Here is a 14,898-nt window from a genome sequence, read left to right as displayed (position 1 = left end):
GCGGGGGAGGGGAAGAATAAATGATAAAGCGTGCAGCGTTCGCGAGACGCCAGTTTTCAGCGCCCGTCGATTAACCCACGCCCTTCCGAATGCTTTTCTGTCGACGTCGTCAAGTCGTAAAAGCGAGCCAGATATTCATCGCCGTGGCACTCAGCATCGACAGAAGTCTTCGCTTTTTGAGAAAGGGCGCACCAAGAGAGAAGAGGCATTTCTTTTTGCCTGTATACGATAGTGGCCTTCACTCAGACACGCTCACGGATACGCGGGACTGCGCTACATTATGTCACGAGCATCAAATAGGTGGAACCTTTGTATCACTCCGCTGCACTTTGCGCACGTTATCTCTGCCCTGCTCAGTGTCTGTCCTCTCGTCGCATACTCTTGAACGAGTGCCCTTGTCGTCACGTGGTACGAGGAAAGAGATATCTCGCTGGTCGGAAGGAACACACAAGCGCGCAGCTTGAGTGCCGAAAGGTGAACAAAAGTGCTGCTCCGTTCTATCTTTCATCACAGCAGAGTCATAAAAGAAGGGAGAGCAAAAAAGAACACCCGAAGACAACAAAGCGCCGAAGTAACGGAGGAAGGAAGATGGCGTGCAGTAAACATCGGACGGGCAGAGACAGCGATTGTCACGGCATTCTTGGAAATAGGCGCTTTCGCACGTGTATAACAACGGGGCCGGCGACGAGTAGAGGCGACCGTAAACCGCCACCCGACGGTGGGAACCGATGTTGTCCTCAAGGTCACGTCGAGGACCTGCCTCGGCACACTACCGAGCTGAGTGGGGATCTACAGAGACAAGGCCTTTGGAAAGACAAGCGGCATGACAACAACAAAAAAAGATGAAAAGTAAGAAAACTGCCGCGGGCGGCTTTTTGGGACGCCCTGGCGAAAGCTCGCGAACCGCCTCTTTTCCTGACGTTGATGCATGACCTCCGCAATCGCCATCTCTCTCTCTCTACACTCCGTGGGCGCCCGTCGACGCCTCGACAAGATTCGGGCGGGCTTGGGAGGAGGAGGGGGTCTCTAGCTTTGCCGTTGTCTTCTCGCGTGGCGTCCTGGCTTCGCTCCACAAAAGGGGCGGCGGCCGTGGAACAGTGCCGCATACCGGGGCTCCGGAGTAGGCACGAGTGGGAACAGTCTGAAATTTTGCAAGTACGCGCTGCAAGGACTTCTTTGGTTCAGTCCCAGAAAGAGGTACTCAGTGCAGCGCTAGAGTAAAGTACAGTGTGGCGTAGATTAATGATGCGGTAGAGATGGAGATGCAGAGCGCAGTGCACGCGGAAGGCGCTCGTGTGGTGTAGGCGGTAACCGTGAGGATGGTAGCAGGTGATACGGGACAGCCATTTACAAAAGGGTACGGTACCCCCTTCATCAGGTAACCAGAAAAACTGCGTCTCTGCAGTTTTGTTCTTTTTTGGGGAAAAAAAGAAATAAGGTCTTCAGGACAGCTTTTGCCAACGTCATATGTGAAGGCAATGGACATGACAAAAATCAGAAAAAAAAGAAAAGTATCCGATGACAACGGACATAATAAAACAATTCTCATACTTCGTTTAGCTCTGGAGAGAAGTAGTAGCGACGATAGCTGACACTTCAACAGATGGGGGATGGTGATAAAGAGAGTAAGAATCGCCGTGTATAGCGTAGCACTTCGGATTAATTTTAACCGCCTGGGGTTCCTCAATGTTCTCTTCTCTGCAGAGCACGTGGGCGTCTTTTGCGTTTCACCTTCTTCGGTATGCTGCCCTATACTCAGCCCGGATTGGATCCCGCAACCTCAAGCTGAGCACCAGGGCGACAAAGCCCTTTTTAGGCACCGTGGCGGATACTGTCTTGTATAATTAAACGAATTAATTACTAGTCTACAAAATCGAAGACTGCAATAAAAGCAGAGCATCCCTTAAACCAGCAGCCTAAACGACGTCTGTATACCGTCGGCCGCACCATCGCAAACTCCTCCTCGTAGCCGTTGCAGAGCGCGCGCAAATCGACCGAGTTTAAAAACGCGCCCCAGACCACGCGAGCGGTCGAACGTTGAGTCAAGCGCATTCCGGACGCGGGTTTCCCACGGAGAAGACGCCTCGGGAAAGCGGTTAGCGCGTGAGCGCTGGAAAGTCGCGTCCCCCGCCTGTGGCGTGCAAGAATGTTAATGCCCTGCCATTGACATTGTGCCGAAACAATGGCAAGCGCCATGGCCGCGTTAGGGAAGAAGGCTCGCGGACTTGACTTGCAAATAGCTGAGCGGCCGCGCTTTGCTACGCAGCGGGTCACCACCCGCGGGCCACAAGGGGTAGAGGGGGGGTAGAAACAATGGCTTCACACATCGCCGGGCCGCGGCCCCGCCGGTATTTGCGGACGGCACGGCAGAGCGCACTGCGCTGTTACAGCGAGAGGGAAGGCGGGAAGATCAAGGGCGGTATACTCCTCTTGACAGAGAACTCCATTGTCTCTCCGCACCCGCGGAGTCGCGCTGAACGGGCAACTTTCGCTCTAAACTCTGAAACGCACTTTCCTTGCAGTGGAGGAACAAGAAATGTTGTGTTCGCGATTCGGGTTCGCGGCTATACGTAATTATGGAGATCAAGTACACCTGATAAGTGTATCTGGAGAACATAGAGAAAGAAAAATGGAATTCGTGTTCGCCACTAGCGAAGGTGAGCTGCTCCTTTTTGAAAACATAGAAGCTAATTCATAAAGTCGTCATTAAATACAATTAGAGAGCTAGTGTTCCTTGTGAAGGTAGGTAGAAACAGAGAAAGAAGAGGAGAGGCAGAGAGATCACCTCCTCGTATCTCCGAGGTCTTGATTTAAATTGAATTCAATTGAATTGAATTAGCGGGGCTGGCGACGCCATCTGCGTGGCGGGACCGATCAGTGCCCAGTGCTGCATGCAGAGCGTGATGTGTGTTCCCGCTGTCTACTCGATGCGACGAGGGCGAAGGGAAACAAAGGCTGGACACGGAGAGGGTCAACCGCGCGAATGACACACAGACACGGGGCGTGCATATAAAAGGCTTATCGCAGCCGTCCGCCGAGTCGCCTGTCCGGTCGAACAATGCGGGAGCTGCTGGCTCTGACCCCGACCCCAGCGCGCGGTGGTCAGTTCGCCACGGGAGCCCCCATAAAGAGTCGGACGCTCGAAGTTTCCGTTGTGATAGGAGGCACCGTTCGACGCGCGGGCAGTCGCGTGCGTGGGCGGGCCGTAGACCCTTTCCGAAAATAGCCCTCTTGATCAGCGAACACAAATTAAAAAGAAAAAATTCCCTGCCATAGAAGAAACCCCGAGAACAGACACCGTATAGCACGCACAAGCGGGCAAGGCTGCTGGCCACTGCGGGCTCACCGCTCTCAAGCGTGGTCGTGCTTGAGTAGACACAGATGTGGGGGCGGTGAGAGGGTGGCATAGCGCCGCGACATGGCACGACAGAGTATTTTGTGCCCCCCCCCCCTTTTTTTTTTCGATCAGCACAAGTCAGGCTTATTTTTAGGATCCACACCGTTTTTAGGAACGGCCGCCTGTCATGGTCATCCGTGCTGCTTTGGAGGCTATTGGTCAAGCGGAACCATCGCCATCTGCGAGGAGAAAAAAAAATAGAATGACGCAGGGCTTCGAAAGAACAACCTTGGGTTTTCGAATCTCTTTAAGCAAGATTTACGGGTGTTATACCTACGTGACGTCGTAGTACTAAAAGGTCGAATGTTTTCAATGAAGTATAATGTCCTGATTGATTAAAATCTAGGGTTGAGAAGGAGTGTTTTGAGCCGTTTTTAGTACATTTAGGGTGGCGATTCGAAAACTGACTCTCTCGAGTTCCATTGTTTCCTTCATTACTCCACCATTTTTAAATAATGCGAACGCAACAAATTCGTTTGCTTGAAAAGTCCACTAAACAAACGTGCTATGACGCAATATCAGTTAGCGCTCTCACCGCGGGGAGTTTCTACTTAGCCTGCTGCAAGTGGCGAGGGTAATGCACTGGAAGCTTAAGATCTTTAATCAACCTAATGTAAGGTTTCAGTGGGACTTCTGTATAGTTTCCTGTTTGTGGCTGTAAGAAACACAGTCAGCGCGAAGTAATAGAAAGGTACGGATTGTCCCGACACTCGTTGGACACCGAAACGTCGAATGAATTTCAGCAGCCTTTAGCGCATGCGCGAAACGTTGTATACTTGCACAGCTGCTGTATGCAGAGAAAAAAACAAGTGGCCACTAAGCCGGAACGCAATGTCTGTGAATTTAGTTACAATATGCGGGTGGCATAGTGAGTTCCCATTAGGCGACTCTTCGAGCCCGAGTGCTCTTAAGCGCAGATGCTTGGGGGTGAATCATTTGGCGGCGGGTATGCCCATTCGCGAGCCCCTCAAAATGACCGCTGGGGAGGCGACCCCGTTAGAGTGACCTTCGACTTTAGAGCCGACCTTTGTGTTGGCATCATTCACGCCCATGCGGAGTTTCTAAAGAGCGGGCTGCTGTTGCGATCTGGTTGCTGGGGAACGGTCAGCCCTAACCTGTTCTTGACTGCAGATGAGGAGCGACGGGGGAAACCCTGCCCCTTTTTCCCTGTTTTCCAAAGGAGCGTATTTTGACGCTTTCTTAGTGTGTGCGTCCCTTGCGGCTTACCGTTGATCGTTGGGTTCTGATCAAATGCATGACGTTCGCATACTTAAAGCAGTCTTATTCTGGTAGTAAGGCTGGCACTGGCCATTATATTTGGTGATAGCACTCTCTATGATGCGTTGAAATGTCGTAGCTTTTGTCGTTCCTTACAAAGTGATCCAGCACGAGTGCAAATATATTGATCGGCATCGAAGGTTCTGGCCGCGTAAAAGTAAAGTCTAGCATTAGGCTTGCCCACATGGGAGCGTTGAGCTTGCTACCTGTCCGTAGTTGAGTTGAGTTGAGTTGAGTTGAGTTGAGTTGTTGTATGCTACTGGTGGGATTAGCCGTGCTTAGTCTGCCGGCAAACGCACCACCGTAGCGTCACTTATATGTTAATAACGACCTATAACCTGTCGGTTCTGCCCCGCTATGCGCACAGTCACTTATAATAGTACGTAACCCACTTTCGCAGTCACCATCTATGCACACATTCACTCACAGTAGAACATAGGCCACTCTAGAAGTCACCATCTATGCACATATTCAGTCACACTAGACCATAGCCCATTGCAGTGTCACCATCCATGCGCACATTCACTTACAGTAAAATATAGTCCACTCCAGAAGACACCATCTACACACAAAATCAGTCACAGTAGACCATAGTCCGTTTCTGCTGTCACCATTCAGAGACAAGATCAGTGTCCTGCAGAAATGTTAAAAGAAGGCGTGCTGCCCCCCCCCCCCCCCCCCCCCTCTTCTGCATCTCTGATTTCCACTCGGTTAGACAATCTCCTGAACTGCACTGTGAAAGGCTTCTGTCTTCTTGAAGGAAGTGAACATCACATGCCTTTCCGTGTTGTACTTTGGGCAGAACATAATACAATGTTCGATATCCCCGCACACACCACATAAAGAACATAGCGGAGACGATGCCGTGCCCGTCTTATGCATCCAGGCAGGAGTACGAGCAGAGCCCGTGTGAATTCAATGCAGCAGAGTGGACTGGGATCTTCTCAGTCCCTTGAGGGCTTGGGGGGCGCATTCTGCAGGGTACTAAAATGATCGAGCACCGTGATCCGTAGAATTGCAAGTGAGCAATGGGGAAACCATCCTTCTTCAATGGTCAAACTTCGTGAAGCGCTGGGGGTCAGTCGCATAATGTATCAATTACTTTTAATTTCCCTCTCGGCATCACAGCTTGAACGTCTCGAAGTTTTCCGTAGAAAGGGCCCAAGAAGAGCCATTGGAGTTCCTCAGGCGGCTGCGAACAAGGCAGTACTTCATGAGTCTCTATAGAAACCTTTTAGCCTTGACGCTTCTCAAAGACTACTAATGCATCTTGGCCACCTAGGAGAGAACTGCCAGGCAGAATTCTGGACCCACGCTACTTTCTGAGTGAGCTTTGAAAGCGTCGAATTCGATAATCTCGTTCGCTGGTGCGTATGCATACAAAAAAAAAAGCTGTTGAGGGATTATCGCCACGCCGCAAATGCAACCAGATGTGTCGTACACATGCCAAACCCACCGCACCAATATTGCTGTTACCGCGATGTCTGGAGATCGTCATCTCGCTTATCCTGCGGGTGCTTTGTGGGCGCCTCTCGACACCTCTCATTCTTTCGGCTTCTTTTTCCTCCCTGAAGATGGACGACGCCACCAGACGGTGGAGACGAAACCCCCCTGTGTGGATTGGGGGGAAACGGTTTTCTGGCCCCTGCAGCGTGGATTTTCGAGATGCACAGAATTCCCGGCGCTCGCGCCCTCCATCAGGATCTCGATAGAAGTCCCTCCGTCTGCGTTTCTGCTGCTGTGGAGTGGGAGAGAGCAGCTCCGACAGAGGGGGCAGCAGGCGATTCCAGTTGTGTAAACAACCAGACTAAAACAACGCAGCTTTTTCGGAGGCTGCTGAAGTGGCACGGGCAATGCGCGGGAAAAATCACCGAGCTCTTATTCGCCCTTAGGAATAGTACCTGATAAAGCGGCGCCGGTCTCTTTGTGTAACGAAAATGCTGTGAGAGATATTGTTCCTGCTTCTGTTGTGTGGCCATGACGAATGAAATGCTGTCCATGCTGTAAGGTTGGCAAGGACTCGTCAGGTACTTGTAAGTTTTTTTTTTTTCTGTGACTCCTGAGGCAATTTTATGCGAAATCGTAAAACAAAATAAACAAGAAAACCCATCTCACCCGTGATTCGATAGCCATATAAGCCAAGGCACTGACCAGTGGCAAATATTCGTGCACGTGACGGCCCATGCATGCATGCTTAACTGACGTCGGCTTTAGTTTCCAGTGTGCTGCAGTTTTATGCAATCAAATGAAATCTAATCCCGTCACATCGCATCGCATCAACCACATCAACCACATCGTACCACACCACACCACATCACACAACATCACATCACGTCACATCACATCACGTCACATCACGTCACATCACGTCACGTCACGTCACGTCACATTACATCACACCTCATCGCATCGCATCGCATCCCATCAAACGAAATTAATTTAAATCAAATCAAGTCAAATGAAATCAAAGTCGTTATTTTTTTTTTCGAACCAGAAAAGAGGAAGCCAAAGCGATAGGCCTGTAATCCTGACGTGGCCTCAGCTTCCTTGTCCAGTTTGGAAACAATGCAGTGAAAAAAGTGCACATTATACAAAAAAATATAGAATATTGCATGACAAGCAGTTACAGCAGAGCAACAAAGCATGACACGAATCCAGGTTTCGTTTGCGCTCCGAGAAAAATAAATGAAAAATACCAGACTATGCAGTGATGGAAGTAATAATGATCGCATACAATAAAGAAGAGCCATGTAAGTAATATATAATATGAAAGCGCCAGAACACAAGAATAACACAAATTGTAGAGCTGCATGCATGCAACCGCCTGAGGACATATATCAGCACAGAACGTGTCTTTGCACAGACGTGGAGACGTTCACGCATTTTACCAGTGAAACTACGATACGCCTATAAAGACAACGTACGATATCCACGTTGTATAAAGAATATTACGAAGATATGGCAGAGCACGCGAACATAGTTATAGCTGGCGTGTGCCGGGCACTGTTGTCAGAAAACACTGAAGGAGAAACTAAAATTCCCAGTCCCTCCTTTATTAGCCTTCCTTTACGGCGCGGTTCAGATGTCCGCCGAGATGCGAGGCAGATACTGCGCCATTTCCTTTCCCCAACAACCAATTTTTTTCAAACTAAAATGACCTCAGAACGAATTGCGTTTAGGCTCGACAAACTTGAGCAGCTCTGCTGCTACTGTTGTCTCTCCTTCGCTTCGGCACTCCGTCAGGATCCTGACAGAAGGTCGTCCGAGAGAGCAGAGGAGGATGAAGAATTTCTTAGTTTATTAAATCCGCTACTTCGGTCTGAAAAAAAAAAAAATGTTTTCATATTTCTCTCTCTAGCTATTCCGCATTGGCCTCTTCCTGCCCTTACCGGCTTTCGCCCGATTCATAAAAAAAACACGATATATTCGCTCGGACGAATACCAACGAAGGTTCGAAACGTAGCGAGCGAGGAGACAGTTTCCTAGAGCGAGCGCTGCTGCTGCTGCTCCAGGGGCGTAACCAGGAGCAACGGCTTGGTTGTCCGTCCCGCTCGTCGCTCCAGTCGGGAGCATAGGCTGCGGGGACCGACGATGGCGGAGAGTGGTGGTCCGTGCGCGCAGCTGGTGACGCGCACCGCGTGCGCTTTCCTAGGCACTCCGGACCAGGGTCCGCACGGAGGCCAGCGTTTCCTGCGGGCCTTCGTCGACGACCCGGGGGTCCTGACGCTGTGCGCCGCGCGCTCGCCTGACGGCCGGACGCTGCTCTTCGCCGCTCAGGTATACGAGAGCCGACTGCGCCGACGAACAGAGATACGAAAGCGCTCTGGCACTGATGAGCGTCACTAGCGCACAAGTGTCAATATTGCTTCGGAACAAGCAAGGGGTGGGAGATTGGTATTCGCCCATTCCAACAGAAGAAGCTGGCATAGCCGTGACGAGCAGAAAGTTGGCAGTTTTAGTCGTCTATAACCGCGTCCCGCAATGGAGCAGTGGAATGTCGAGGCCCATTCATTTCATTTGCCGTGTAATACCAGTGTCGCACGGGGACTCTCACGTGTCATTCAATATTGCCTCCGTTAGTGCTGCGCATAAAAAGGAAAAAAAAGAAAATTTTAGCACTGCGTAGCGCCATCAGTTATTCACCGCAGATGACCTATAGATAACAACTAAGTCACAGTGAAAGACGTAAGGTTTTTACGATCTCGCTAGAAAGAAAAAAAAGGAACAGTCACCAGTCATGCGTTGCAGGGACCACAGGAAATATGATACGTGAGTGAAATCATCAGCGTAAGACTGTACATCACACTGTTTACATTCGGCATTGGTTGTAGGCGAGTATAGGTTGGCGGGCCGCTAAAGCGTGCATGTATTGCAATTGTTTTTTGTAGTGACTCCTATGTATCTAAATAACTTGTGAATAATTTACTTGCTCCTATAGTTGCGTTTAACCCTTTGTTTGGCTTGTGTATGGCCGTCTTCAATACTTGGCTAATCACAGACGGGTTCCTCACAAATTCGCAACGAGCGCTCGATAGACACTGGATCTGTCCGCGCGGCGTGCCACGCGCGAACGTTGCCGTGGTGACAGTCGCAAACACGCGAGCCGGCAAAACCGGCGGTTCTTTCTGAGGCACTGAGCAGAATGACAGCGTAGCAGGCGGACCTCTAATTAGTCCATACTGCTGCCCTGCTAGCGAAACTTCTGCGACTGACAGCCTTGCACTATGGTTTGTTTATGGTGTAAATTTATATATTATAATATATTCTCACTTTTGGATTCGTACGCTGCACAGACGTACCTTTTCAGTTTACTCAGAATGACCGCATGGCAATAAATAAACAACGCTTACCTAGCTAGTTTAGCGAGTAAAAAAGGAACAACAAAACTGGTTGATGCGCCCATTGTTGAAGGCATGTGTGTGGTGTGCAGCTATATAATTAGCGCTATCTGAGCTGACAGCAAAGCAAAGATAGTAGTGCTGAAGAGATATAAACTCGATGTAAACTTCAGTATGTGAACTCACTAAGTCTCACAATTACCCAGAAATATTCAGCTTGACGTCAAACCTTCAGATCTAATGTGCGATGACTGACGCTTCTAGTGTCCTTTTATTTTGTGGGCCTTTCCTCGTGACATATGAGCGGGCTTTCAGAGCCTGTAAAACGCAAATACTACGCTCGATATGAATGAAAATTGCGGCTTGACAATCAAGAAAGAAAAAAGGACGAAATGTTGCGGACGAAATTCGAATATTTGGCTTAGTTTTTTCACGAGATGACATGAAAGACCGACATATCTAACTGTGCAATTTTTCTGGATATTTACCTCTGATTTGTAAAAAAATGAAACTCAAAAATAATATCTGTGCAAAATTTCCTCAATTCATTAAAGAAGAAAACGCTGCCACAGACCTCATGAAAATCGAGCCATTTTTAGACACGCTACAGCTTCTGAAAGTTCCCATGTATTTCCTATGGACACTGTCACTGGTGAACCCTCTTAATCGTTTAAGACGCGTCGATTTCTTTTTTTTTTAATCTGCCTATAGTGAATAACGTATAGTTCGTCATCGAGAATAACAATACATTTAAATCTTTGATGTCACCATCTTTTCTTTTATTGCGTACCTCAAAAATTACGGCAAGGGCCAATCTGATCAAACAGACGTGTGAAGATGGCGGCACTGGTATGAAGGTGCCGGTGAGATTCGCCTTATATGTTTGTTTTTTTTTTTGCCGGCAACTGCTCCGCTGGTGTCTCTTTCTACTACCACTGCCCCAATGTCCTTGAAAAGTTTCTAAAGCAGCATATGTGCGAACGCGACATGCATGTGTGCTGTTCTGATACATGATTAGATTACGTTGACACCAACATACAGGCCGGAGGAGAAGGTAGTAAATTCTACTGTCCAGCTTAGGTACTTTCGGTTTTCAGATATTTTAAACTCGGTGCCCTTTCATCTCTATTTTTTAATGCTTTGTTTCAACGCTTAAGTTTCACATATAAGCTTACTAGTAACATTTCCCAATTACGCATTACGTACGAGGTGCAGCTGCCTTTTCTTCTGTTTCCTAGCATGATGCCTCGCGCTTCCTAATTTCACTCACCTTTCGCCTCGCGATGTGCAGTAGTGGAGGAATAGTTGTGCTGCGTGGGAAGTACTCCGTGGCTTCACACAACTGTGATTCCCTGACAGATTAATGCGTGCGTATAAAATGGAATGCTAAATTAACGCAGCAGGTGGCAGAGAAGCGGACACGTTAACAAAAAGGTAAACTTGCATTTTATAGGATGATCACGCACACCTTAACTACGCTATCCTAATAAAATGGGCGCACATTTGTTTTGCAAACTCATCTTCAACTGAGCGTTTGCAACTGCCGGCGTTGTAAACGCTGCAGTGCAAGGTACCTAGTCGAGGTACAAAAACCCCCCCCCCCCCCTTCCCCCCTTCCTCCACTGCTGTTCATTCCTGGATATCACAGTAAACGCGCCAACTAATGAAGAACGAGCGGCCGGCCGCGTTTAAGCTCGTCAGCAACGTTACCTCGTCAGCCATGCTTTTCATATTGCAGCTGTGAACGCTTATCATGAATGTTACGCATATAGTCCCGCAAACCATGGCACAGCTTTCTAGAGACTGCAGCACGAGAAGTGTCGCAGGGCTACGTTCATGATCTAAGCAGGCCCCTTGAGCTGAGTGGGTTCTTTCTCGTTTTGTGAAAAAAAGAAAATAATTAAAGGCCAGAGCTTTGTGATATGCCACGAGAGAGAGAGAGAGACGGAAAGGCAGGGAGGTTAACTAGGCAGCGCCCAGTATGCTACCCCACACGTGGGAAGGGGAACGGAGGGAGAAATAGACAGGGGAGAGAACAAAGAGAGATGATCACTCTTGCACATGTCCGTTGGCCGTTATTTGCAGGGTACACAGGGCACACACGGATAGTTCACAACCTTGCACTCAGTCCTGAGTCCTTAAAGAACTTTAGAAGTGCCTTCAAAGCTGTCCTCTGCGATGAAGGCTTACTCCAAGGGCCCAGAATCTTGGCTTCACTAAGGGGCCTAGGGTCTAAGCGGCGGAGTGTTGCAGCCAGGAGTGCACACTCACGCTGAAACCGAGGGCAGTTACAAAGAAGGTGTTCTATTGCTTCGTCACACCCACAGATCTCACATGCAGGAGAGTCTGCCATTGCGATTAAGTGGGAGTAGGCCTTTGTGAACGCCAATCCAAGCCACAGGCGACACAACAGCGTAGGATCGCGGCAGGAGAGGCCGGACGGAGGACTAAGTTTTAGTAAGGGGTCTAGGGGGTACAGACGGCATAATGCCACGAACTGTGAGGAAAACGTGTGCTGCCGCCAAACTGCACACCGTAACGCGCGATTGCTGCGTGCACGCAGGCATCTGCGCTTCAGGATGGCGGAGATCGGCAGCTGGTGTTCTTCAAGCGGAGGCCTCAGGTGTTGACCGCCGAGAACCTGGGTGCAGTTGTCGGCGTGTGCGCTTTGCTGGCACCCTCGGTAGCAGACTCACTGGGCGCCTGTCTGCGCTCCGTTTTCCAGCCCTTGCTGGCTTCGGAGCCACTTCTTGCCACCAGCCTCGGCCAATTGCAAGTGAGTATATACACTCGGTTATTTAGGGCAACCAGAGTCACTCAGTCTGGTGCAGCCTTCACTGATATTGCTCTTAAGTGGATTTATTGAGCGTCTTTTCTTGTAGATGCGGTTAAGCTCTAATCCGTTTGTTTTAATTGGTTTTTTGGGGAAAGGAAATGGCGCAGTATCTGTCTCATATATCGTTGGACACCTGAACCGCGCCATAAGGGAAGGGATAAAGGAGGTAGTGAAAGAAGAAAGGAAGAAGAGGTGCCGTAGTGGAAGGCTCCGGAATAATTTCGATCACCTGGGGATCTTTAACGTGCACTGACATCGCACAGCACACGGGCGCCTTAGCGTTTTTCCTCCATAAAAACGCAGCCGCCGCGGTCGGGTTCGAACCCGGGAACTCCGGATCAGTAGTCGAGCGCCCTAACCACTGAGCCACCGCGGCGGGGCTAATCCGTTTTCATGAAAATAATGGACAACAGCCGCCATCGCTCTCAAGAAAGGCTGCTGGCTTACCTCGCGCTAGCTCAAGGGCTGTCGTTTAAAACCGCTTGATGAGGCTGCAGGTAAGGGGTATGCGGAAACGCATTACACTCCAGACGAGGCGTCTCTGGGCGCAAGATTAGGTATTTTGGAAGAAGGCGTATGTGGACTATGGAACGCCGCAAGTCTTTGCTTGACTCCATGTTTCTGCAGCTTTACCATTGGTGATGATTTCTAACGCTAACAAGATATACAGGGCGTTTCATCTAAGACTTTACACATTTAAAAAAAATTGAGTTAGAGAGGCGTTTTGAGTTAGAAGAGCGCTTTTTTCGGCATAGCATTCTCAGTAGCGTAGCACATCAGAATACAGCTAAGAGGTGCTAACTAGCAGACTGGTTAAGTAATATTGAATAGTTAACTTTTAACCATTACAGTTAGGGTCATTAATTATTGAGAGGCGTGTATCCCATCATAAGTAACACCCATGTCATTTTTTACAATTTCGAAAACGCCGTTACCCTCAGCTCTGCGGCCCAACAAATTTTGACTATTTCGACAAGTTATGTGCACTGGAGAGGTTGCTTTGCGTGCACGCTAATGGAAAGTGTATGTATTTTGGCGCGATGCACCCTAAATTTGTTGGGTCACAGCGCCAATGGTAACTGCGCTAAGAAATTAAAAAAAATTGTGTGGCTATTACTTACCGTGGGTTACACGCCTCTCAGTAATTAAAGAGCCCAGCAGTAATTGTCAAAAAGTTAACTATTCTGTATTAGTTAACCAGCCGGCTTGTTTGCAAGTCTTAACGGTATTCTGATGTGCCACACCACCGACAATGATAAGCTGAAAAAGCGCTCTTATAGCTCGAAAAGAGTATTTTTAGAAATTATGTAAAATATTAGGCGAAACGTTCTGTATTTTGCTGTGAGAATTGAGGGCCAGTTTAACACCACTGTTGCGTTCCCGCGTACTGCATCTTCTCGGCTGCTGCGTTCTCCGGGCCGCTGCATTCTCGTGAACCAGTCCCGCCCAAGCTCGAATAGAAACCCATGCAATACAAACTCGGCTGTTACGTTGCAACAGTGGCAGCTTTCCCACATGGCACCTTTCAAGCAAGATATGCAAGATATAGTCTTGCTGGCAAGACACCGAACTGCACATTGGTTCATGCTCGTCGCTCGCAATGTCCTCATGCAGGCCGCCCTGGGGACAGCCAGGGACGAACCAACGACACCACGTGGTGAGTGCACGTCAATGACATACTGCGCGCAATTCGCTGCCTGTAGATAGATGGGCCAACCTTGGCTAGAGAGTCAGCAGAGCAATACCGTGAAAGGCGAAAACTGACTATCAAGGGTACAATGTAGTCGCAATTTTTTTTTGGAGAGGCACAGCATCTACTTACCTTGAAGTTTGCATAGACACGTTGTAATGCACCCTCAGCCTTTGGACCTGGTTTTGTCTTATGTCACATGGGTGACCACGTCAAAAAAAAAAATCCTTAGCAGCCAAAACCGCTTGAACGTTCGTGGACGAAGGAAGCGGGGGGTGGGTGGGGGGGGGGGGGTGGGGGGGGGGGTGGGGGGGGTCGAGTAGAGATGGCGCCACGTGGCGAAACAAACAAACAAACAAACAAACAAACAAACAAACAAACAAAACAATCAAGCCAAGGGGCGGTGCGTGGTCGCGGCTTCCATTCTTTGTACTTTTCTGGCTCCCTCCGGTGTATAAGTTGAGAAAGAAAAGGAAGATGACGTTTTTAACCTCCGTTATCTTTGGCGCTACATAAGCTTTATCCAACATTTTTGCGGGAGGATGATAGGCGATTCTATAGTAATCAGTCCTTCGCTTTTCTTACCTTCAGTGCAAACATTTTCAGGGACCCTTTCAAATTTGCAGACAGCAAAAAGGTTTTACAAATAGTGCTTTCGCTAACATAGGCTACTCACACAACAACCTGTTAGCGACATTAAATAGGTGGCCAGGCGTGGGTAATAATTTCTCGTTAGGACTGATGCTTGGGCGAGTTGGTATGCCATGTTCAAGAAGAACAGCGCGAAAAGACAAGGACCACAGGATGATACACAAAGACAAGCGCTTGTCTTTGTATCATCCTGTGGTCCTTGTCTTTT

General features: G+C 48.9%; 1 protein-coding gene across 1 annotated transcript in view; it reads left to right on the top strand.

Moving 5' to 3' along the window:
* The first annotated feature begins 8,266 nt into the window (after positions 1 to 8,266).
* Positions 8,267 to 14,898, top strand: part of btv (dynein cytoplasmic heavy chain beethoven) — a 97,217-nt gene continuing 90,585 nt past the window's right edge. Inside the window, exons 1-3 of the mRNA XM_077663964.1 lie at positions 8,267 to 8,452; positions 12,077 to 12,289; positions 13,964 to 14,006. Coding sequence (XP_077520090.1) covers positions 8,267 to 8,452; positions 12,077 to 12,289; positions 13,964 to 14,006 — 442 coding nt within the window. The remainder of the gene's footprint in view (positions 8,453 to 12,076; positions 12,290 to 13,963; positions 14,007 to 14,898) is intronic.

Source organism: Amblyomma americanum, chromosome 4 (assembly GCF_052857255.1).
Source record: "Amblyomma americanum isolate KBUSLIRL-KWMA chromosome 4, ASM5285725v1, whole genome shotgun sequence".
Lineage (NCBI taxonomy): Eukaryota > Metazoa > Arthropoda > Arachnida > Ixodida > Ixodidae > Amblyomma > Amblyomma americanum.
Note: the sequence above shows the minus strand (reverse complement) of the source record. Positions and strands in the feature narration are given on the sequence as shown.